The 26721-nt window shown below is 43.8% G+C and overlaps 2 protein-coding genes across 2 annotated transcripts in view; both read right to left on the bottom strand.

The window, feature by feature from the left end:
* The window catches only part of LOC139536583 (activin receptor type-1B-like), a 40847-nt gene extending 32262 nt beyond the window's left edge, over positions 1-8585 (bottom strand). Inside the window, exon 1 of the mRNA XM_071337228.1 lies at positions 8409-8585. Coding sequence (XP_071193329.1) covers positions 8409-8496 — 88 coding nt within the window. The 5' untranslated portion in view covers positions 8497-8585. The remainder of the gene's footprint in view (positions 1-8408) is intronic.
* Positions 8586-15334: 6749 nt separating this feature from the next.
* On the bottom strand, positions 15335-19168 carry LOC139536585 (photoreceptor ankyrin repeat protein-like). The gene is made up of 4 exons (XM_071337229.1): positions 18890-19168; positions 18530-18659; positions 17641-17781; positions 15335-16259 (listed from the first exon to the last, which is right to left on the bottom strand). The coding sequence occupies exons 1-4, from the start codon at positions 19166-19168 to the stop codon at positions 15436-15438; spliced, it is 1374 nt and encodes a 457-aa protein (XP_071193330.1). The 3' UTR covers positions 15335-15435.
* Positions 19169-26721: the final 7553 nt, after the last annotated feature.

The raw sequence follows: 26721 nt of genomic DNA, 5'->3' as shown, positions 1-26721 counted from the left end.
CAACCAGAAGCCATGGATTACAGGCAACATCCACATCGAGCTAGGCTAGAGCTGCCGCTTTCAAGGAGCAGGACACTCATCCAGATGCTTATAGGAAATCCCGCTATGCCCTCAGACGAACCATCAAACAAGCAAAGCGTCAATACAGGATTAAGACTGAATCCTACTACACAGACGAGCGTCAGAGCCGGATGTGGCAGGGCCTGAAAACTACTACGGATTACAAAGGGAAATCCAAATGCAAGATGCCATTGATGGGAGCCTACCAGACAAGCTAAATGCCTTTTGTGCTCGCGTCGAGGCAAGCAACACTGAAGCATGCACGAGAGCACCAGCTGTTCTGGATGACTGTGTGATAACGCTCTCGGTAGTCGATGTGAACAAAAGCTTTAAACAGGTCAACATTCACAAAGCCGCTGGACCAGACGGATTAGCAGGATGTGTACCCAAAGCATGCGCGGACCAACTGGCAAGTGTCTTCACTTGACATTTTCAACCTCTCCCTGACCGAGTCTGTAACACCTACATGTTTCAAACAGACCACAATAGTCCCTGTGCCCAAGGAAGTGAAGGTAACCTGCCTAAATGATTACCGCCCTGTGGCACTCACATCGGTAGCCATGAAGTGCTTTGAAAGGCTGGTCATGGCTCACATCAACAGCATCCTCCTGGACACCCTAGACCCACTCCAATTCGCATACCGCCCCAACAGATCCACAAATGACGCAATCTCAATCGCACTCCACACTGCCCTTTCTCACCTGGACAAAAGGAACACCTGTGAGAGAATGCTGTTCATTGACTACAGCTCAGCGTTCAACACCATAGTGCCCACGAAGCTCATCACTAAGCTAAGGACTCTGGGACTAAACACCTCCCTCTGCAACTGGATCCTGGACTTCCTGATGGGCCGCCCGAAGGTGGTAAGAGTAGGCAACAACAGGTCTGCCACACTGATCCTTAACACAGGGGTGTGTACTTAGTCGTGGGTGAACAGGGAATACAGGAGGGGACTGCGTTGCCAAACACGATTCCAACACCATCATTAAGTTCTGACGACACAACAGTGGTAGGCCTGATCACCGACAACGATGAGACGGCCTATAGGGAGGAGGTCAGAGAACTGGCAGTGTGGTGCCAGGACAACAACCTCTCCCTCAATGTGAGTCACAGAAAGGAGACGACCGTGGACTACAGGAAAACGCAGGCGGAACAGGCCCCCATTAACATTGACATGGCTGTAGTGGAGTGGGTCGAGTTTCAAGTTCTTTGGTGTCCACATTAGAGGTCGACCGATTATGATTTTTCAACGCCGATACCGATTATTGGAGGACCAAAAAAAGCCGATACCGATTATTGGAGGACCAAAAAGCCGATTCCGATTTAAAAAAATAAAAAATAAAAAAATATTTAAAAAATAAAAATCGGCCAATTATTTTTAGTTATTTGTAATAATGACAATTACAACAATACTGAATGAACACTTATTTTAACTTAATATAATTCATCAATAAAATCAATTTAGCCTCAAATAAATAATGAAACATGTTCAATTTGGTTTAAATAATGCAAAAACAAAGTGTTGGAGAAGTAAAAGTGAAATATGTGCCATGTAAAAAAGCTAACGTTTGAGTTCCTTGCTCAGAACATGAGAACATATGAAAGCTGGTGGTTCCTTTTAACATGGGTCTTCAATATTCCCAGGTAAGAAGTTTTAGGTTGTTGCACAACCTTCAATGTTATGTCATAAATAGGACTCTCTTTCTCTATACCATTTGTATTTCATATACCTTTGACTATTGGATGTTCTTATAGGCACTTTAGTATTGCCAGTGTAACAGTATAGCTTCCATTCCTCTCCTCGCCCCTATCTGGGCTCGAACCAGGAACACATCGACAACAGCCGCCCTCGACAAATCGTTACCCATCGTTCCACAAAAGCCGCGGCCCTTGCAGAGCAAGGGGAACAACTACTCCAAGTCTCAGAGCGAGTGACGTCACCGATTGAAACGCTATTAGCGCGCACCCCGCTAACCATTTCATATCGGTTACACCAGCCTAATCTCGGGAGTTGATAGGCTTGAAGTCATAAACAGCGCAATGCTTGAAGCATTGCGAAGAGCTGCTGGCAAAACACACGAAAGTGCTGTTTGAATGAATGCGTATGAGCCTGCTGCTGCCTACCATCGCTCAGACTGCTCTATCAAATATCAAATCATAGACCTAATTATAACATAATAACACACAGAAATGAGCCTTTGGTCATTACTATGGTCGAATCCGGAAACTATAATTTTGAAAACAAAATGTTTATTCTTTCAGTGAAATACGGAACAGTTCCGTATTTTATCTAAAGTCTGAATATTCCTGTTACATTGCACAACCTTCAATGTTATGTCATAATTACGTAAAATTCTGGCAAATTAGTTCGCAACGAGCCAGGCGGACCAAACTGTTGCATATACCCTGACTCTGCGTGCAATGAACGCAAGAGAAGTAACACAATATCCCTAGTTAAAAGAAATTCATGTTTGCAGGCAATATTAACTAAATATGCAGGTTTAAAAATATATACTTGTGTATTGATTTTAAGAAAGGCATTGATGTACACGTTGGAACAACGAAAGTCATTTTTCGCAAATGCGCACCGCATCGATTATATGCAACGCAGGACACGCTAGATAAACTAGTAATATCATCAACCATGTGTAGTTAACTAGTGATTATGATTGATTGATTGTTTTTTATAAGATAAGTTTAATGCTAGCTAGCAACTTACCTTGGCTTCTTACTGCATTCTCGTAACCGGCAGGCTCCTCGTGGAGTGCAATGTAAGGCAGGTGGTTAGAGCGTTGGACTAGTTAACCGTAAGGTTGCAAGATTGAATCCCCGAGCTGACAAGGTAAAAATCTGTCGTTCTGCCCTGAACGAGGCAGTTAACCCACCGTTCCTAGGCCGTCATTGAAAATAAGTGTGTTCTTAACTGACTTGCCTAGTTAAATAAAAGGTGTAAAAAAATTTAAAAAAAGATTTCCGATTGTTATAAAAACTTGAAATCGGCCCTGATTAAATCGGCCATTCCGATTAAATCGGTCGACCTCTAGTCCACATCACCAAACTATCATGGTCCAAACATACCAAGACAGTCGTGAAGAGGGCACGACAAAACCTTTTCCCCCTCAGGAGACTGAAAAGATTTGGCATGGTGGTAAGAGTAGGCAACAACACATCTGCCACGCTGATCCTCAACACTGAGGCCCCTCAGGGGTGCATGATTAGTGGCCAAGCATGACTCCAACACCATCATTAAGTTTGCTGACAACAGAACAGTGGTAGGCCTGATCACCGACAACGATGAAACAGCCTATAGGGAGGTCGTTAGAGACCTGGCAGTGTGGTGCCAGGACAACAAACTATCTCAACGTGACAAGACAAAGGACCTGATTGTGGACTATAGGAAAAGGAGAGCCGAACAGGCCCCCATTAACATCGACAGGGCTGTAGTGGAGCGGGTCGAGAGTTAAGTTCCTTGGTGGTCCATATCAACAAAATATCATGGTCCAAACACACCAATAAAATCGCGAAGAGGGCACGACAAAACATTTTCCCCCTCAGGAGACTGAAAGGATTTGGCACGGGTCCTCAGATCCTCAAAAAGAGGGTAGTGCGTACAGCCAGTACATCACTGGGGCCAAGCTTCCTGACATCCATGACCATATACTAGGCGGTGTCAGAGGAAGGACTCAAAAGAATTATCAACGACTCCAGTCACCAAAGTCATAGACTGCACGGCAAGCGGTACCAGAGCACCAAGTCTAGGACCAAAAGCCTCCTTAACAGCTTCTACTCCTAATCTACTCTTAACAGCTTCTACAACTAATCAAATGGCCACCGGATTATTTACATTGTTTTTTACTTTTTTTTTACACTGCTGCTACTCGCTGTTTATTATCTATGCATAGTCATTTTACAAATTCCCTCGATTAACCTGTATCCCCGCACATTGACTAGGCACCGGTACCCCCTGTATATAGCCTCGTTATTGTTATGTACATTTCTTGTGTTACCTTGTGATTGATTAGATTTTTAAACTTTATTTGATACTGTATACTCGTTGCTGGTTTGGGATTGAAATGGTGTGTGCGGGGAATCCTTATGTCTTACTTACTAACCAGTTTGTAACAAAACCATCTGTAGAGTTGAAAATGCGATGGAAACCCATTTAACTTGAATTTTTTATTTTAATTGTTGCGGGAATTTATGTGCACTACGTCATCACACACAGCATTTAATCCACAACAAGTCAAGTTGATGGAAACATATCTTTCCGATTTTTATATTTGCATGAAAATCTGTCACTAATATATTTTTATATTTTTTTTGGGGGGGGGGGTCCAAATCAGAGGTTTTGTACTGTATTTATTGAATATTATATGAATCATAATAAAAAGATGGCCAATGAGGGAGCAATCAATTAGCTTAACCTCACTAGGGTATGTGGGACGGTAGCGTCCCACCTCGTCAACAGCCAGTGAAACTGCAGGGCGCCAAATTCAAAACAGAAATCCCATAATTAAAATTCCTCAAACATACAAGTATTTTACACCATTTTAAAGATACACTTGTTGTAAATCCAGCCACAGTGTCCGATTTCAAAAAGGCTTTACGACGAAAGCACACCAAATGATTATGTTAGGTCAGAGCCAAGTCACAGAAAAACACAGCCATTTTTCCAGCCAAAGAGAGGAGTCACAAAAAGCAGAAATAGAGATCAAATTAAATCACTAACCTTTGATGATCTTCATCAGATGACACTCATAGGACTTCATGTTACACAATACATGTATGTTTTGTTCGGTAAAGTTCATATTTATATCCAAAAATCTGAGTTTACATTGGCGCGTTATGTTCAGTAGTTCCAAAACATCCGGTGATTTTGCAGAGAGCCACATCAATTTACAGAAATACTCATAAACATTGCTAAAAGATACAACTGTTATGCATGGAATTTTAGATCCACTTCTCCTTAATGCAACCGCTGTGTCAGATTCCAAAAAAACTTTACGGAAAAAGCACACCTGCAATAATCTGAGTACAGCGCTCAGAGACCAACACAACCCAAACAGATATCCGCCATGTTGTGTAGTCAACAGAAGTCAGAAATAGCATTATAAATATTCACTTACCTTTGATGATGTTCATCAGAATGCACTCCCAGGAATCCCAGTTCCACAATAAATGTTTGTTTTGTTTGATAATGTCCATCATTTATGTCCAAATACCTCCTTTTTGTTCGCACGTTTAGCCCAGTAATCAAAATTCATGAGGCGCGATCACTAGGTGCAGACGAAAAGTCAAAAAGTTCCGTTACAGTCCGTAGAAACATGTCAAACGATGTATAGAATCAATCTTTAGGATGCTTTTAACATAAATCTTCAATAATGTTCCATCCGGAGAAATCCTTTGTCTGTAGAAATGCAATGGAACGCAAGCTAACTATCACGTGAACGCGCTTGGCCAGCTCGTGGCTCTCTGGCAGACCTCTGACTCAATCCCCTCTCATTCACCCCCACTTCACAGTAGAAGCCTCAAACAAGGTTATAAAGACTGTTGACATCTAGTGGAAGCCTTAGGAAGTGCAATATGACCCCATAGACACTGTGTATTCGATAGGCAAAGAGTTGAAAATCTACAAACCTCAGATTTCCCACTTCCTGGTTGGATTTTTTCTCAGGTTTTTGCCTGCAATATTTTACTCACAGACATCATTCAAACAGTTTTAGAAACTTGAGTGTTTTCTATCCAAATATACTAATTATATGCATATTCTAGCTTTTATGGCTGAGTAGCAGGCAGTTTAATTTGGTCACGCTTTTCATCCAAAATTCCCAATGCTGCCCCCTACCCTAGTGAAGTTAATTTCTCAGAGATCAAATAAAATTTCAACAAAATAATGCTGCAGGAATACTAATCTCATCTGCTTCTAACTACAGAAAATATGTCAGAACAATCTGAGATGGTGGGTTTCGAAATCCTATTTTTTGTGCTTTGAAGTGGAACAACCCTTGGGCCATAGTGGTGTTTAAAGCAGGTGTTTGGTGTGTTACTGAAGTCAAGCACAGTACAGGTATTGTTTGGTGACAGGGCTGTGTGAAGGGAGTGGGGGAGGGGAAAGAGGAAGGGTAGAGAGAAGGAGAAAAGAGGCAAACTGAACATTGTTTTGTACATTGATGTAGCCTGACAGGCACGCTGTGATGTTTATGATATCACTGGGTTATGATGTTGTGGTATTCCAATTGTCTGTCATAATTAAAACTACCAAATGTAGTGTTGTGCCATTCAGGTCACTTTATGACTCAATATGTCATAATCATGTTAATTACCAGATTCTCATGTCACAGTTACGCAAACTATTTATTGTTCAAGTTTTTTCAGTATAATGTCATAATGAGTTAAGTTCAAATTCAACACACCTTTTTCGTCAACGCAAATCTTCCTAAACTCAACAGATAGAAGGCGGATGTGGGTAGTGCAGACCCGCGAGCAGCTGCGGCCCCTCATGATGAGTTCAGTTTTTTGTGGCCCCCACCCCCTTCAAAGTTGCCTAAAGTCACAAAACTGGAGAACAGCAATCAAATAGGCCTACAGAAACAGGACTTAAAGGTTGAAACAGGCTCAAACTTTCACAATGAGTCAGTTGCAAAGAAAAGCTGTGATTTTTTTGTTCAGGCTTTTAACACCCTTCAGTCTGGCAGATTAGATAACAAGCTGGAAAAATCACCATTATCCAACTTTTTGGGCTTTAAAAAAAAAATCTCAAAACATGGATACAACAGAGCCCCCTGCCGTGCCCAGATTAAATGTAAAAGGCCTGTATACATGCAATCTGTGTTTACACTGTTTTGATAAGACAATGCTGAAGAAAAGCACCCAACGACAGTAGAGCCAAACCATATCATCCATGTTATTCAAACATGAGTGCACAATTAGGGGCTTTATCAGGAGGGACAGACTGTTTATAGACCTTGAAAAGCACTAAAGGCCAGGGAGAGGAGGAACTGAGGCTGAGGGGGGTTGTTCTGTTTGCTCATTGTTGAACAGTTCGTTGAGTGAGTGAAAAAAGCAGCTTCTTGCTGCATTACAGTTATATCAGTCCAGTCCTCCATTGATCTGCTCCATCAGATGAGGTTCATGTTCATGCAGAGGGTGGGGGTGTAGCAGCAGTGGACCTGCCCCTGGGTAGCCTACAAGATGGAGGTCGCCTCTTTCTGCCTAACTCCATCACTGCCCTCATTTCTGACACCAAAGCGACCCAGACTTCAACTGAACGAGGTGCATGAACCCATTCTCTCACGTTCTGCCACTGGCCCTGACAACCTCTAAGGTTTGACCGTCAGATTTACATAACATCGCTCTCTATCTCTGCCACACACACACTGCCCTGACTACTGTAAGGTACGTCCCTCAACCTCTCTGTTTAACATCCAATTTCCTCCTTTATAAATTAAATATTGTATCCAATAATGATAGCTACAGTGTAAGCCTATTCAGGCTGATGGGTAGAACACCACACAATGACTCATTTTGCAATGTACAGCAGCTCTTGAAAGCTAAATAGGTCAGTCTCAGTCCTTCATTGTGTTGTAGTTTCAGCAAAAGCTTATTGAGAGCTTCACTTTAAAAAGCACTCGTTACAATGTGTGCAGAGCATAGTCTACACACTATCAGAAACTGTTAAAAAGCAGATAAGCAAATATTTTCTCACTGAAAATTATGACAAAAACAAACTCACATTTAGGAATAAGGCTATCATACCTGTATGAATCTGAGCATGAAGCTGATAATATGATATGTAATATTATGTGGTCGTTTACTATAAAGAAAACAAATATTTCCATATTAGCTTTTGAGAATACAGCAAATGCATTAATTTAACTTTGATCAGATGACTCAAACTGCTGCTATTTGATTATTGTGATGGGTGTCAAGGAATGGTGGAAGATCCTTGGTAGATAGCTAACCTTGACTGTTCTTACCAAATCCTAAAAATGTGCTCTCTGAGATGTTAACTTACTAACGTGATCGTAGCAGACAATTAGCTACTAGCTGGCCAGAGACCTAGCTGGCGTTGTGATATTCTCAAGTAGATAGCTAGTTATGAAGCATCTTTAAACAACGCAGTCAAGAAGGGTAGGTAGCTGCTTCTCTTAATTTATTTCTGCTCTATTTAAACAATTAACTACCTGTAAAAAAAATATTTTAAAAGAATCAGGTCCAATTTGCTAACTCGGCTTGCTTGATACCAAATAACATTACGTGCGCCATGTTGTTGTGCCAAGCGATGTCAGCCCCAGTCGCACAAACCAAGTAAATAAATACACACAGGCGGAATAAAACATTATACTCACCATCATAACTTCTGAATAAGCCCAGGACGAGAAGCGTTAACAACATTTGTTTCTTAGCCATGATCGTTATATTCCCATTGCATTGCATTAATATGTTGGGTGGTGTGGTATTGACAGCAGTGCGAGACACAACCAACGATTTAAATATACATCATTGGACACACAGCTCCAGCCAGCCAGCAGACAGACGCCTTAAAGGGGTGTGGAGAATTTAAAGGAGAGGAATGGCTAACTAGGTGTTATTTTTAAGTAGGGCGATAAAATAAACTAGATAAGATTAGAAAGCACAATGTAACGTCTGGTCAAGGCTTAAAATATAAACTTTAATTTCAAATAATGTAATATGATAATGTGATTATATACCCAGGTGGTTTAAATATTGAACAGGCCTTTAACATCGTATGTACCACCCACATAGAACATGATCTCTATAATATTTTTTAAATTTAACTAGGCAAGTCAGCTAAGAACAAATTCTTATTTACAAAAATGAATTTTTACCTTGTCAGCTCAGGGATTCAATCCAGCAACCTTTCAGTTACTGGCCCAATGCTCTAACCACTAGGCTACCTGCCACCCCAGTAAAGCTGCCCCAATAAGAATACCCATACCACCGCCCCACTTTATCAGACTATGCTACTGAACTTCTGAAAAATGAACAGTGTGTATGCATTGAAATTGACACCATACATCTAAAAAGGAGGACACAGAAATCAACTCCATCTTTTTGAGAGAGCCGTGTCCCTCCCTCCTAGACACCGAAATGTGCCTTTAGGCTGGACACAGTACAGTAATCCCTCCATTGTCATTGTGTTGTGTTACATTGTAGAGGCATCAGAGTTACCTAATACTGTCTTTCCACTCAGCTCCACCTTGGATTGATTTATGTGTTCACAGTAGAAGAGGGTGTGGTCCTGCTCATGTATGTCACATATGGAGGGAGCTAGTTTGATCCAGTTTATTGTATCTCTCTCTCTGTTGCTCTCTTTCACAGACAGACACACACACACACACACACACACACACACACGCACGCACGCACAATTGCACATATTGTGCTGAACACATTCAAGAATAGTTTTGCACATCATAGTAAGCATCCAGTATTATTTAGTGCAGTCATAAGGAACAGCCCACTGGGCACAGACGTCAATTCAACATCTATTCCATGTTGGTTCAACGTAATGTAATTGAAATTACGTTAAAACAACATTGATTCACACAGTGTGTACCAGTGGGAGTGTAGTGTTCAAAGCAATGCAACTCTGTCTTGCTACAGTACATGTATACTCCCAACATTCCTCCTGGAACCGATAATACGAGATGTGTGCATACAACACGAGTTGATTTAATTACTCATGATTACCATCTAGATACCGAATCCAGTGAAGCACTCATGATCTCTCTTTCGTAAAAATAAATAAATAGAAGCTCTCTTTTCCTCTGTAACTCTCCATTTGTCCAGCATTCAAAGAACTAAAAGAGCAGACATTTACCCGAAATAAACTTTGTAATATCTTTGGTTACATAAATTAAAGTCATGAATATTATACGAACTATGCCTATTTCCATTTGTAAGTATTTGCATAAAGGTTGAACTCCTTTGAATTAGCTCCAGACCATAATCTAGTGTCCTCTACCTTTATAGGGGGATTGGTCTGCACATTATGGCAACGCCTAATCCCCCTAAATCTAACAAATACTCTGGCCCCCCGTCAACCCCCACCACGCCCTAGGTTGCCAGACTGACCAGACAGGCAGAGGCTTTGAAGGGGTATTATCTCTCTGAAGTTCACTGACTCCCACACATACAGATATTTACAACCATACCCCGACAGGCCTACACATAGCTTACATAGAGAGAAGTGAGGAGAGGAAACACTGCCTTCAACCATATACTGACAAACTGTAAGACACATTATCTGATGGATAGGAGTGTGGGACACAAATACATTATTTTTGGGGGGTCAAAATGTGGATTAAGGTGAAGTACAATCCTAAGAACCAATGTCTTTTTTTTGCATTAGTATTCTTTTGTTGTATAATTTTTGTAAGTGTGACCAATAAGTCATGTCAAATACATTTCCATTTTGATTAGCTTAGCTAGAGCTCATTCGTTTTGCGTATTACACTATGATCTTAAAAGTAGCATTTTTAAATCGATGCTGTCTTGTAGTTGCATTCACTTACTGTACTTTGATCATTTTACCTTGATTGTAATATTTCCAGTCAAGACTGCGTCGACAGTCTTTAGTAAAGCCGTGAGGAATGAAAAAAGAGAAACAAGGTCGCCCTCTGGTGGCAGATTTGGGGGTAAAGTGTAGCCCAAGTGAAGTCTGTCAAGTTCTTTTTACTTCTGAAAATAGCAGGTGCCAACTTTGCACCATTGCATGCTTGTATCTGGCTCATACATCATTCAAATGGTTAAAAAAAAATCTACCTAGTGATGGCATGGCCATAACTAACTTCCCATTATACCCTTGACTTCATGTCAGAGGATTACTATTTTAAAGGTAGACTCAGCGATATGACATAGATTGAGAAAGTAAACAGCATAGTGGGTCAATTTCCGCATCAACTAAGAGCGTTGAAGTGTGAGGCTCAAGTTCTCATCTGTTTTGGTCCCCTGGCTACCACGCTGTGAACAGCGTGAAGCGAACCCATGCACATGCAATGATACTACTGTATGTGACTGTGTGAGAGCGAAGTCTTGCATCTCTCTCATCTCAACATAATTTCGCTGAGTCTACCTTTAAAATGGTAATCCGTTTGCAGACTTGATTTACACAACTCAGTCCTGACTCCTAAATCTTAAAATAGCCTCAGCCCTCCATTTTAGGACCACGGTAAACAGCACAGTGTCACGATCGTATGGTTGAGAGACGGACCAAAACGCAGCATTTGGAAAATAAGCCATCTTCCTTTTATTAACACCACGAAGATGAACACGACACAAAACACTATACAAACTAACAAAACAACAAAACGACCGTGAAGCTAAATGACGTTGTGCACATACATACAGGCTACAAACGTTCTACATAGACAATTTCCCACAAATACCTAAAGCCTATGGCTCCCTTAAATATGGCTCCCAATCAGAGACAACTATGACCAGCTGTCTCTGATTGAGAACCAAATCAGGCAGCCATAGACTTTTCTAAACACCTACACTCAACCATAGACTATACTAGACACATCCACTCAACACAAACCCATACACTCTAACAAATCCCCCTAGACACTCCAAACCACCCAAGACAATACAAAAACACAAACCTAACCCCATGTCACACCCTGACCTAACTAAAATAATAAAGAAAACAAAGAATACTAAGGCCAGGGCGTGACATAACCCCCCCCTTAAGGTGCGAACTCCGGGCGCACCAGCACACAGTCTAGGGGAGGGTCTGGGTGGGCTTCCGTCCACGGCGGCGGCTCCGGCACTGGTCGTGGTCCCCACCCCACCATAGTCACTACCCGCTTTCTTAGCCCCACTGGAATAAGGGGCAGTACCAGACTAAGAGGCAGCACCGGACTAAGGGGCAGCACCGGACTAAGGGGCAGCACCGGGATAAGGGACAGTACCGGACTAAGGGACAGTACCGGACTAAGGGACAGCACCAGGATAAGGGGCAGCCCCAGGATAAGGGGCAGCTCCGGACTGAGGTACGGCAGCTCCGGACTGAAGGGCTGATCCTGGCTGGCCGGCTCTGGCGGATCCTGGCTGGACGGCTCTGGCGGATCCTGGCTGGACGGCTCCTGGCTGGCTGACGGATCTGGCTGCTCATGGCTGGCTGACGGATCTGGCTGCTCATGGCTGGCTGACGGATCTGGCTGCTCATGGCTGGCTGACGGATCTGGCTGCTCATGGCTGGCTGACGGATCTGGCTGCTCATGGCTGGCTGACGGATCTGGCTGCTCATGGCTGGCTGACGGATCTGGCTGCTCATGGCTGGCTGACGGATCTGGCTGCTCATGGCTGGCTGACGGATCTGGCTGCTCATGGCTGGCTGACGGATCTGGCTGCTCATATCTGGTTGGCGGCCCTGGCAGATCCTGTCTGGTTGGCGGCCCTGGCAGATCCTGTCTGGTTGGCGGCTCTGGCAGATCCTGTCTGGTTGGCGGCTCTGGCAGATCCTGTCTGGTTGGCGGCTCTGGCAGATCCTGTCTGGTTGGCGGCTCCGGCAGATCCTGTCTGGTTGGCGGCTCCGGCAGATCCTGTCTGGTTGGCGGCTCCGGCAGATCCGGCAGATCCTGTCTGGTTGGCGGCTCTGGCGGCTCCTGACTGACGGGCGGCTCTGACGGCTCGGGACAGACGGGCGGCTCTATTGGCGCTGGGGAGACGGATGGCTCAGATGGCGCTGGGGAGACGGATGGCTCAGATGGCGCTGGGGAGACGGATGGCTCAGATGGCGCTGGGGAGACGGATGGCTCAGATGGCGCTGGGGAGACGGATGGCTCAGATGGCGCTGGGGAGACGGATGGCTCAGATGGCGCTGGAGAGACGGATGGCTCTGGCCGGCTGAGGCGCACTGTAGGCCTGGTGCGTGGTGCTGGAACTGGTGGTACCGGGCTGGGGACACGCATCTCAGGGCTAGTGCGGGGAGCAGGAACAGGGCATACTGGACCCTGGAAACGCACATTAGGCCTAGTGCGTGGTGCCGGAACTGGTGGTACCGGGCTGGGGACATGCATCTCAGGGCTAGTGCGGGGAGCAGCAACAGGACGCACAGGACTCTGGGAACACACAGGAGGCTTGGTGCGTGGTGTAGGCACTGGTGGTAATGGGCTGGAGACACGCACCATTGGACGAGTGCGTGGAGGAGGAACAGGGCTCTGGAGACACACTGGAAGCCTGGTGCGTGGTGTAGGCACTGGTGGAACAGGACTGGGGCGGGGAGGTGGCGCCGGAAATACCGGACCGTGCAGGCGTACTGGCTCCCTTGAGCATTGAGCCTGCCCAACCTTACCTGGTTGAATGCTCCCCGTCGCCCGACCAGTGCGGGGAGGTGGAATAACCCGCACCGGGCTATGTAGGCGAACCGGGGACACCATGCGTAAGGCTGGTGCCATGTAAGCCGGCACGAGGAGATGTACTGGTGGCCAGATAGGTAGAGCCGGCTTCATGGCACTTGGCTCAATGCTCAATCTAGCCCTACCAGTGCGGGGAGGTGGAATAACCCGCACTGGGCTATGCACACGTACAGGAGACACCGTGCGCTCTACTGCGTAACACGGTGTCTGCCCGTACTCCCGCTCTCCACGGTTAGCCTGGGAAGTGGGCGCAGGTCTCCTACCTGCCCTCGGCCCACTACCTCCTAGCCTCCCCCCCCAAGAAATTTTGGGGTAGTACTCACGGGCTTCCAGCCTTGCCTCCGTGCTGCCTCCTCATATCGCCGCCTCTCTGCTTTCGCTGCCTCCAGCTCAGCTTTGGGACGGCGATATTCTCCAGGTTGAGCCCAAGGTCCCTTTCCATCCAATTCGTCCTCCCATCTCCAGAAATCCTGTGTAGGTGGGTCCTGTTGCCGTTTCACACGCTGCTTGGTCCTTTGGTGGGAAATTCTGTCACGATCGTATGGTTGAGAGACGGACCAAAACGCAGCATTTGGAAAATAAGCCATCTTCCTTTTATTAACACCACGAAGATGAACACGACACAAAACACTATACAAACTAACAAAACGACCGTGAAGCTAAATAACGTTGTGCACATACATACAGGCTACAAACGTTCTACATAGACAATTTCCCACAAATACCTAAAGCCTATGGCTCCCTTAAATATGGCTCCCAATCAGAGACAACTATGACCAGCTGTCTCTGATTGAGAACCAAATCAGGCAGCCATAGACTTTTCTAAACACCTACACTCAACCATAGACTATACTAGACACATACACTAAACCATAGACTATTCTAGACACATCCACTCAACACAAACCCATACACTCTAACAAATCCCCCTAGACACTCCAAACCACCCAAGACAATACAAAAACACAAACCTAACCCCATGTCACACCCTGACCTAACTAAAATAATAAAGAAAACAAAGAATACTAAGGCCAGGGCGTGACACACAGAATCAAATGACATCATAAACAGGCATCTTTCACAATGGTTTATTTACACAATAAAGTCACCAACACACACATATATACAGTATATATATAGAGTGCATTCGGAAAGTATTCAGACCCCTTGACTTTTTCCACATTTTGTTACGTATTTTTATAAATCCTCATCGATCTACATACAGTACCCCATAATGCCAAAGCAATTGGTGGGACCTTATAAAGACAGTTGTGTGCCTTTCCAATCAATTGAATTTACCACAAGTGGACTCAAATCAAGTTGAAGAAACATATCAAGGATGATCAATGGAAACAGGATGCACCTGAGCTCAATTTGGAGTCTCATAGCAAAGGGTCTGAATACTTATGTAAATAAGGTATTTCTGTTTTTTATATTTAATGAATGTGCAAACATTTCTAAAAGCCTGTTTTCGCTTTGTCATTATGGGGTATTGTGTGTAGATTGCTGAGGATAATAAAATAAAATAAACATTTTAGAATAAGGCTGTAACATAACAAAAATGTCAAAAAGTCAAGAGGTCTGAATGCTTTCCTGTATATTCCAGAAGTATTATTCTGAATACTTTCCTGTATATTCCAGAAGTATTATCAGATTAACTGTTTTATACAGATAATTATCAGACTCAAGTTGCAAATGCTGGTAAACACTTGAATACATTTAGTTATAAAAATTTCACAAACGTAGTGCACTGGGCCTTTACTAGTCCTGTAAAATGTAAAAAAATAAAAATATTTACAAAGCATTATGAATATGATGGCCTTTAAAGAATCCATTTTACTGCATTGGCCATAAAACCGAGTCCAGACCTTTGAGTAATTTGAGCAGTACTTCATAATTCAGATGTTTGGAATATAACTCCAGGAAAAATATATTGGAAGTTATTGGAAATGTGTGGCATCGAAATAAATTGGCAGCTTTAGACATCTCACTACTTCTCTCTCTTCTTTTTCCTTTCCTTTTCCTTCTTGGCCTTCTCTTTTTCTTTCTCTGCCTTCTTCTTCTCCTTCTTCTCTTGCTTCTCTGCTTTGTACTTCCATATGGGCAGCTCCAGGTGACCCTTGTGCCCCTTCTTCTTTTTTTCCTTCTTAGGCGTGGGCTCTCCAGATTTCACTATCTGGATCTTGGGGATGCAGCCGGAAGGGAACACACTGTTCCTGTGGGCCATGTTCCTGGGCATGAAGGCGCGCACCCCGGTGGAGGCTATAGAGACAATGCTGCCCCTGCGCACTGTGTCCACACAGCAGGACGTGGCGATGGTCTCGGCCGAGTGGATGTGTGGAATGATGGAGGAGACGGAGCCGTTGCTGTGGCACACAGAGCTCTCCTCCAGCTTCTTCTCTGAGTGCTTCTTCATCAGCTCAGGCACGGCCAAGCGCCTCTTCCCCACCTCAGGGGGGCTGGTGGGGCATAGCGGCCGGCAGGCGGTGGCCACCAAAGGGCTGTGGATGCTGGTGGTGATACGCACCATATTGTCCAAGACCCCGTTGTTCTGGGGGTCTTGGGGAAAGTTGAAGCTGAAGGTGGACCTGATGCGCTGGGTGATCATCTGGCCGGCGCTCTTGTTGGCTGTGGCTTTGGCCACCAGCACTTTCAGTTCTGGCCACTCGGGGACGTAACTCTCAGTAAACTGCTCGGCTCTAGGCCGCAGGTTGAGGCGGCGGAGGCGGCTCAAGGTCTCGTAGCGGCCCGTCTTTAGTGCCCAGTCCCGCACACACTTCTGCTTCCTGGTGTCTATTGCATTTAGGTCTGCACCTGGAAGAGAAATAGCAGTGAAGGGAAAAAAATTAAATAGCTTTCAGGTCATAATATTTCTCCATTGAAACACTTTCATTCACATTCCATTGCATATTGATCTATATTATAGCACCATAATGATAATCATGTGTACATGAATAAGAAAACATAGATGCTTCTTGGTTTATGATGGATAGAGGGGAGAATTAATTATCTTTAATGTGATGGGGGAAAGGCTTCAGTTAGCTGAGCATGTTTTCCTCAACTCTTTTAGTATATTGACAAATGAGTGACTGTGACACCAGTGGATACTACTGATCTTGTGAAAAGAGGACAAAATATCTGGAGTAAATAAACTTGGCTAATCTCCTGGCAGCCAAGACAAAGATTACACCAGAGTGTGCCCCCAAATTGATCCCTTAAACCTGGCAGCCGTCACTAACACATGCTCTCAACCAGAGAAAGTTGACTGCAAACATTGGCAGACACACCACAGGTACATCCATCCCAACCACATTACTACACACTTCCTATACCCTTAGCTCTTCAATTAGTGGGTTCATGCTCAACCCCAAATAGAACAGAGATTTTATAATTGCCAATTGACTGAGTCAGCAACATTGCTGCCTGGGAGAAAAGCATAGGCTAATCCCAGAATTCTGTGTGTATAACTATCTCTTCCTCCTCTCCCCCTCTCTGGGCCTTACTTCTGTTTAGAAGTATAACCTTTGGAATCTCTAAAGTAATTTAATTCATTTAATGTCAGCGGTCACACTGTTGTGTGTCTGATAATACATGTGAGCTATGTGCCACTGTGAACTGCACAAAATTACAATGAAGTATACGCAGGTAAATTGGGGTCAGAATTATGTTTTTATACTTGTAACATCAATTTCTCAGGTTATCTAAACATTTCTAAGATATTTTCTTATGACTACTGTCACGAATCCCGCCGAGGATGGTGCCTCTTCCTGTTCCTGCGGCGCTCGGCGGTCGTCGTCACCGGCCTACTAGCTGCCATCGATTCTTTTATTTTTGTTTCTGTTAGTTTGGACTGATTGGGTGCACCTGTTTTGAGTTTAGTTTGGTGGGTAGGCTATTTAAGGGCAGGTAGCCCGCTGGCTGTTGTGCGGGCTTGTATTCTGTTATGTTGGTGTTGGATTTGTATGTGGATTTTGTTATTTTCTCGGAACAGTTTAGTCCGGTGTTTTTGGACTCATCTTTTCATGCGCCCGTGTGTTTTAGGGCATGATCATTTTCCCTGTGTATTGGAAAAATAAATCCACGTTCTTGAAACCTGCTCTCTGCGCTTGACTTCATCCACCCAGTTCTCCTAGCAGCTCTGACAACTACAGTAGGGTGTATAGTAGCGTTGAAGTGGAGGTGGCCTCTCACTCACCGGCCATGACGAGGGAACACACCACATCATCTCGGCCCTGCATGGCAGCTTTAATGAGTGCGGTGAAGCCACGGCAATCCCGGATCTCTGTGTCTGCCCCGGGGTAGTAGTTTAGGATGTAGGTCACTGTAATGGTGTGACCTGGAGAAGGATACAGGGTGAGAATGGGTTCAGGGTATCATGAGGTGCCATCAAAAATACTAAAGGCCTGTCACAAATGTCACCATTATTTCCTATATAGTGCACTACTTTTGAAGTAGTAAGTAGCACAGATAGAACAATGAGCCAGATATTTCACTGGATGTTTGAATGTGAAAAATCTGGTTGGCGTTCCCACTCACTACCAAATATGGTGAGGAGAGGAAGCCCAGTGGCCGGCAGTGGGAGAAGATGGAGTGATATGGGTTTTGGCCGACATTCTGCTAATTTTCTCATCGATTAAACATTTGATCTCTATACAATTTTCTCTTTCCAAAACTATAATCTGTAACAAACAGAGTGGACTGTGTTTTGTAGACTTTAGCCTTTGTCAAAGTTTTTTTTAAATGTAGTTGTTTAAAAGGAGTGCAAGGGCAAAATGTGTTATTGCACACGCATACTTCACAGGGTATACGTTCCCCAACGGAAATATTCAAATAAATACTACAACGTGCCAATAGGATCTCACTAGCTTGTGCTTGGCTCGGCCCACCACCTTGCTTGTTCTGCCCACTATGATTAATTTTCTCCCGTTGGAAACGACAGGCTCTGGTATATCATGGATTAGTTATAAAAATCTTTGGTTGTACTCTATAAAGGTAATAGGTGCCATTTGGGATGCAACCTAGAGATGTGTTAATGAGGTTTCACTGTGTAGTATTTAGTAATAGGTCTGGTGAGAGTGGCTCACCTGCTTGTGCAGCGATCATCAGTGCTGTGTTGCCATCGTTGTCCTGGTGATTTATGTCCAGGTAGGGACAGTGGTAAAGAGATTGCACAATGTCCAAAAACCCCTTATAGCACGCCACCATCAGTCCAGTCTGTTGGGTACAAAATGTGGATTAGACTGATGAAGAAAAAATCTGACTGCGTCAGAGTCAAGGCTGCAATTAAGTCCAACAACAATTTTACATGACTTGATTGAAGCATTCTGTGTCTTCATACAGGGGGCATGATGCTCCTGGTATTTGAACTAGTAACCCTCAGGACTCGCTGGATCATACACCCCCAAAAGCTATCCCAAATCTGAAATAGCAAGAGAGACCCATACCCAGCCGTTGTGGTCTACCGCCATGACCTCCTCTTTTGTAACCCCTCTCTCCAGAACCTTTTGGAGCGCCAGGGGGTCATTCCGAGTGCACGCATCATACAGCGTGTTGGCAGTACCCTGTGAATCACCTTCCTGCTCGTAGTCTGGAAGCACTGAGTCATCTGAGAGAACACTCCCGGAGTCTAACACACTCCCTGACAAAGACACCTCTGAGGCGTCCTTGTCAGGGCCTTTGCCCAGAAGGGGGTCCTCAGACACAGAGTGCTTCACAGCAGCCATCTTGGAAGAGATGGAACTGGACCCTCAGCCTACATCACAACTGGAGCTTTGAGAAACAGAACAAGAGGGGTCAAACATCAGAGACTAAAACGCAGTCTGGCATGGGCACACACCTAGAGATCTCTAGGGAAATAAACCAGTGGTCAGACCAGTCTGTTGATTGTGTTAGCATTGAAGTTGAGGCAAAACCACAGAGCCATTCAATGGGTCATTAGAATGATCTATAGATCAACAACACATTTCTCTGATATGATTGACAGTTTGACTGGAGGTAACGCAACATAATTCTCCATCAGGGATAATGATGGTTTATCTCTTTGAGAGTGGTTACACTTCTCCAGCCCTATCCCTCAGCTGTCTACCAAATTAGTGGGGGGATGACCGGTTTGTTGTTGTCCTAGATTGCCTGTTTAATCTCTGTGTATGGCAACAGAACGGTTGTGGCTGAGCGAACTCAACGTGCCTTCAGTGTTGAATAACTGGATTAGCATCTGAAAGCCCTTCTGAACACAACGCTAAATTCACACTAAGAAGAAATAGAGTCACATGTGGGACTTCAGCGGCTCGTGTTTGGGCTTTAAATCCAGCCACACCAGTACGAGGCCATCCTCGCATCTTGACCATTGAAACGTCTCTTGTTGTTTTTCGCTTACGAGGATAAGCCTCAGAGATGTTGAGTTGTTGGATATACGTATTACTGATGCATCACAGATACATGTATCCTCACACTAATTGTACAGTTGTGCCAATTTCTCACAAGTGTTTCAACCACATCAGGGTGCCACACTGTTAAAGAACAAATGGAGGGTTGAGAAACCAATAGATAGACAGAGGACCACTGAGGATAGAGTGTCACCCAGGGAGACAGGTGTTTCAGAGATGCTGATGTAAAACACATCAACAGAGTCCCTGGGGTTACAAAGCCTCTTATGCAAGATTAAAGGCACTCTATTTGCAAAACATGGAAACATCAATAATATCAGCTTGAGGATTTGTTCTACATCGTCTTTGATGTCCGGAGCACAGACTGAAATGCAGTTGAGCGTACTGAACCATTGCCTCTTAACGGCAGCAAACAGTCAACAACTTGTTGTGCTCTGTTCAATTATCGTTCACCTGAGCATGCACATTTCTAGAAGATCATTATAAAGAACACAATCTATAATTAAAACTTCAAAACTGTCTCTAGTAGAAAGTCTCCAGCAGAACATCTTTTAAAACCCATCTCTGAAGAATGCACTTACCTCAAAAATCTAACTGGTTTCTACTCACTCTGCCTCTTGAGAAGATATTGTTCAAACTGCTAAAAAAAAAGTATTCTCTGTAGATATGGTGCACCACCAAACAACCGTGTAAAGTTACAGAAGTCACTTCCTAATCCACCTCTTCTCCTGTGTCCTTCCAGTGAGTGACAGGTGAATGCAGGTTTCCCACACAGGCCCATCTATGCCGGTGCATTTCCCTTCTCCATCCCATAGTCTGCCTGATGACATGAGGATCAGAGGAGGAGTCTTAACGTAGACACCATGTGTCTCAAGTCAGCCAGCATGCTCTCTCACCTCATCCCAATTACTGAGGATTTCAAGAGGGGATTATTGACTGTGGCCATTTCCATCTCTCTCTACAAACCACAAATGCATTGAGACCTATGCCACCTTAAGTCTGAAACAAACCGACTGTCCCTTTCCCTCTTATATTGTCCTCTCTGGGCCACTGTAACACAGTGTTAGGAAATTATGTAGTGTAATCACGAGTGTCTTGCAAGGTTTTCCCCCCATTTCATTCAGTTAATCCATTCCCTTATCGGACATCTTTTTGAAGCAGTCAGGTATGACTGTTGTGCCAAAGTCCCCCTCAAGCCAACAAACTTCCCCCTTGTGTTTTCCTCCTGACCAATGAGAGATATTTCTCTTACAGTCATACTTACCTCACCATCTTGTGGCTCCCCAGTTTGAACACTGTTCTAATGTATCATTCATGGTTTGTGAAGACCGGTCTCGTATTCTTACAAATTATGTGATTTGTGGCTTAAAAACAACACATACTGTATGTGTTTATGACCCATTACAAAGGTCTCTGTGAGAGTTGCAGTCAGAACAGAGTAAACAGTCCAGTGGTGTTGAAGACAGAACTGTAGGGGAAACAAGGAAGAAGGAGGCAAAGAGATGACTCAGCAAAGTCTGCCCAACAGACCTTTCCCATGATGCCTCTGTCATAATCTTATTTTGTCTGTTCTTTATTTTCTCTGACATTCCACCTGTCTGGCAGGGTGACTCCCTCCAGCTTCTCATTCCATCCAAATACACATAGTCCTGCCTGATCAGAGTTTACTGTGGGACACAGCTTTGATACCAAACACACTGATGCTTGTCAAGCCCCACCAATGGGATGGCCTAGACTGGGATAAGGCTTGAATTAAGTAGTATAAGTACTCGTATAACGACACATGACATGGATACAAAACGAGAGGTGACCCTCTTAAAAACAAAACCTTCCAGTTCACTCCCACCACCTCTTTCTCTCGCTCTTGCTCTTTCTATTTAGATTATGATTCGATAACACACTAAAAACAGCCAACTTCTTCTCATCTTTTAAATAGTGTTGTTTGTTGTTCAACATACCAGAGCCAGACAGAGAGCAAGGATCTGTTGCTTTAATGAAAGCAGCTTATGCCAGCGGAGTCTAAATGTTTTCTAGGACTTCAAATCTATCAAATCTCATCAAATGTACCTACAGGGGGTAGTGTGCATGTTAACGTACAGAGAACCTTCAGAGGACGGTGGCCTTTATAACACACGTGTCAAATATTTAAATGTATATAATTCTGATCCACATGCAACCCAACACTTTTCTCAAGGTCATTTAATTCCCACCAAGATCTTCAGATCTGTTGGTTTGATTTCACAGACTAGTGGAACAACTTAGATTTACCACAGAGTGGCGCTACTGCTGAGCTAAAAACAAAACAACACTCCTGTCCTTTTACAGTACAGAACTAGACAGAGAGATTTAGCTGCTGTTTCTGATTCAGTACTTGGGTTTTACCTCATACGTTTGTTCATGGACACACTCATTCGTCCTATCTCCTGATATGGGACATTGGAAAGAAGCTACAATATCTTTCATGGAAAGGAACTGGGGCTATGTCTAAAACCAAAAGCTGTTTTAACCAAAGTCTTGGGTCTGGCTAATATTGGATTCTTGGCAGTTGATCAATGATGAATCTCCAATGGTTTTGGCTTTGAAACAGGGTTTAAATAGACATATTCCCTGCTGGTTATTCCTAATAATTGTATATTTTTCATTCACTCAGTAACTCAGTCATAAACACATATAAAACATACTGTTGGGGAGAGTAGGGTAAATTGAGCAAAAGGGGTAAGTTGAGCCACCTTGTTTCTCAGAAACCAAACACAAAATTAATCATTTCACCAAATATTTAGGAAGAGGTCATCATTTCATGGAGTCTGTGAAGGAAGAAACCACATGGAATAAGTGGTAAGCAACTTAGGTCCAAATAGATTTTCACCAAGTCAAATTCATGTATTGTGTTAGAGGTTACAGGATGCTTGTATCTAAACCAAAGTAGATCATTTTAAGATTGTTCTATACATCAGTTAGAGACTCTATAAGCTTCAATATGAGCTGTGGGCTAAGTTGAGCCAATGTTTGAGCCAATGGCAAGTTAAGCAAACTCAAGTGTTTTCTTCCCAGGCTAATGCAAGGCATTATCATTGGGATATAAGGTAATAACAGGGCCTGGCCTATGTTGTAAGTGTTTTTAAAAGTACAACGTCTTTGTTAGGTGTTAAGCCTGTGTTAAAAGATGCTTAATATTATTAAAATACAAAAATAAATTGTGTGTGTGTTGAATTATCTCTTGGAAAAAAAGATAGATGTGGATTTAAAAATGTTGTGGTAATTTCATTCAATACAGAAATTTGTATACGGCTTAACTTACTCTGTCCCGTGGCTCAAATTACCCCCATACCTGGGATAAGTTGTGCCAAGAGAACACTTTTTTGGGGCAAGCTACAGTGTTTTTTCCAAACTGTAAAGTTTCATGAATTCTGATTATTTCCAGGGATGCACAACATCCCGAAATATATGTAGGTATCTTTGCTAGAAAGAAAACTATATTTCCCTTGACGGAGTGATGCTGAATGTAAAACATGGCTCAGCTTACCCCACTCTCCCCTACATACGCTCACACATACTGAATCAAATATTCCCATTCTCACTTACTTTCAGTGTATCAAACACATACACATGTAGCCTACATCACATGTACAAATGCCAAGAGTGTGCAAAGCTGTCATCAAGGCAAAGGGTGGCAACTTTGAAGAATCTAAAATCTAAAATATATTTGGATTAATTTTGGTTACTACACGATTCCATATGTGTTATTTCATAGTTTTGATGTCTTCACTATTACTATACAATGTAGAAAATAGTCAAAATTAAGAAAAACCCTTGAATGAGTCGGCGTGTCCAAACTTTTGACTGGTACTGTATGTCCATAGACATACAGCCAGACAACAGAGAACATTTGGTGGGGCCATCCTTTTAGGGCCATCCTCTGACACCGCGGTCCTGGATGGCAGGGAGCTCGGCCCCAGTGATGTTCTGGGCCGTACGCACGACATGAGAGAAAGCGATAAGAAGAGGGTGTCACGCCCTGGCCATAGAGAGGCTTTTATTCTCTATTTTGGTTAGGCCAGGGTGTGACTAGGGTGGGCATTCTAGTTTCTTTATTTCTATGTTTTCTGTTTCTATGTTTTGGCCGGGTATGTTTCTCAATCAGGGACAGCTGTCTATCGTTGTCTCTAATTGGGAATCATACTTAGGCAGGCTGTTTTTCCAGGCTGCCTAAGTATGTTGTCTGTGTTAGTGGCCTGTATAGCCCTAGTCAGCTTCACGTTCGTTTTGTTGTTTCTTGTTTTTGTTGGCGACATTCATAAATACAAAGAAATGTACGCTCATCACGCTGCACCTTGGTCCGGTCATTTCCACCCTGACGACGATCGTGACAGAGGGAGGTTGCTAGGGGAAGGATGAGGAAAGGGGTGAAATGGTTGGCGACATCTGATACCCAATACCAAAGAAGGCAGTTGGGGTGGGTAAGGAGCAAATGGAAATCTGTTACAGAACTTCGACATCATAGAGTTTGAAGGGGTTTTATAGGATAGATTTGGTTAGATGGACATTTTTACATAGTGGAGGAGAACCCTGTTTTGTTAAAACTTTGATCTCTATGTGAGTGCTGATGGAGCCTGTCAGAGGGGCAGAGTAACGGGACGGACTGAGGAGAGATCCCTCTCCCGACAAGGACAGCGACAGGATCCACCAGATCCACATACAGCAGTGAAGACTCAGCCCAGACAACAAACGGATCTCTTGTATTCTCCATCTGCGTCAGAGAAAGAGGAGAGATAGAGAGCTTAGAATGACATGTATAGAATGACATGTATAGAATGACATGTATCTTCATCCATGTGAGCTGCAGGAAGGTAGTTTACACAATATACATCACAGAAGACTGAAATATAACAAAACTGTTTAACATAGAAACACCTGATTTCTGCATAAATCATATTTCATATTAATTATGAAAAGTATTCATAACATTCCACCCATGAGGCCACTAAAGGGCAATTTGGTAATATGTCTGCAGGAAAGGCCTATGAGCCACATCATAGCACTGTAAGGTAATAGGTAAACACACAGTGCATTCAGAAAATGTTCAGACCCCTTGACTTTTTCCACATTTTGTAATGTTACAGCCTTATTCTAAAATTGATAAAATATTTTTTTTACAAACAATACCCCATAATGATGAATTGAAAACAGATTGTTAGAATTGTTTTGCAAATGCATAAAAAATGTTGTGTTGCTACCATGCTGTATTTTCATGTGTTGCTGCCATGCTATGTTGTTGTCTTAGGTCTCTTTATGTAGCGTTATGGTGTCTCTCTTGTCATGATGTGTGTTTTGTCCTATATATATTTTTTTTTCTTCACATTTTTAATCCCAGCCCCAGTCCCCACAGGAGGCCTTTTGCCTTCTGGTAGGCCGTCATTGTAAATAAGAATTTGTTCTTTACTGACTTACCTAGTTAAATAAAGGTGAAATAAAAATATATAAATATATATTCTTGTGTAAATGTTTTTTCTTTGTAATGCATTTGCAAAAAAAATCCAAAACCCTGTTTTGCTTTGTCGTTATGGGGTATTATGTGTAGATTGAGGAGGGAAAAAAACAATTTAGTCAATTTTAGAATAAGGCTGTAACGTAACAAAATGTGGGAAATGTCAAGGGGTCTGAATACTTTCCGAATGCACTGTATATACACTGCTCAAAAAAATAAAGGGAACACTTAAACAACACAATGTAACTCCAAGTCAATCACACTTCTGTGAAATCAAACTGTCCACTTAGGAAGCAACACTGATTGACAATAAATTTCACATGCTGTTGTGCAAATGGAATAGACAAAAGGTGGAAATTATAGGCAATTAGCAAGACACCCCCAAAAAAGGAGTGATTCTGCAGGTGGTGACCACAGACCACTTCTCAGTTCCTATGCTTCCTGGCTGATGTTTTGGTCACTTTTGAATGCTGGCGGTGCTCTCACTCTAGTGGTAGCATGAGACGGAGTCTACAACCCACACAAGTGGCTCAGGTAGTGCAGTTCATCCAGGATGGCATATCAATGCGAGCTGTGGCAAAAAGGTTTGCTGTGTCTGTCAGCGTAGTGTCCAGAGCATGGAGGCGCTACCAGGAGACAGGCCAGTACATCAGGAGACGTGGAGGAGGCCGTAGGAGGGCAACAACCCAGCAGCAGGACCGCTACCTCCGCCTTTGTGCAAGGAGGTGCACTGCCAGAGCCCTGCAAAATGACCTCCAGCAGGCCACAAATGTGCATGTGTCTGCTCAAACGGTCAGAAACAGACTCCATGAGGGTGGTATGAGGGCCCGACGTCCACAGGTGGGGGTTGGTACAGCCCAGCACCGTGCAGGACGTTTGGCATTTGCCAGAGAACACCAAGATTGGCAAATTCGCCACTGGCGCCCTGTGCTCTTCACAGATGAAAGCAGGTTCACACTGAGCACATGAGCACATGTGACAGACGTGACAGAGTCTGGAGACGCCGTGGAAAACGTTCTGCTGCCTGCAACATCCTCCAGCATGACCGGTTTGGCGGTGGGTCAGTCATGGTGTGGGGTGGCATTTCTTTGTGGGGCCGCACAGCCCTCCATGTGCTCGCCAGAGGTAGCCTGACTGCCATTAGGTACCGAGATGAGATCCTCAGACCCCTTGTGAGACCATATCCTGACACATGCACATTTGTGGCCTGCTGGAGGTCATTTTGCAGGGCTCTGGCAGTGCACCTCCTTGCACAAAGGCGGAGGTAGCGGTCCTGCTGCTGGGTTGTTGCCCTCCTACGGCCTCCTCCACGTCTCCTGATGTACTGGCCTGTCTCCTGGTAGCGCCTCCATGCTCTGGACAATACGCTGACAGACACAGCAAACCTTTTTGCCACAGCTCGCAT

The sequence above is a fragment of the Salvelinus alpinus genome, chromosome 12 (genome assembly GCF_045679555.1).
Source record: "Salvelinus alpinus chromosome 12, SLU_Salpinus.1, whole genome shotgun sequence".
Lineage (NCBI taxonomy): Eukaryota > Metazoa > Chordata > Actinopteri > Salmoniformes > Salmonidae > Salvelinus > Salvelinus alpinus.
The sequence above is the reverse complement of the archived record's forward strand: the minus strand, read 5'-3'. Positions and strand labels throughout refer to the sequence as shown.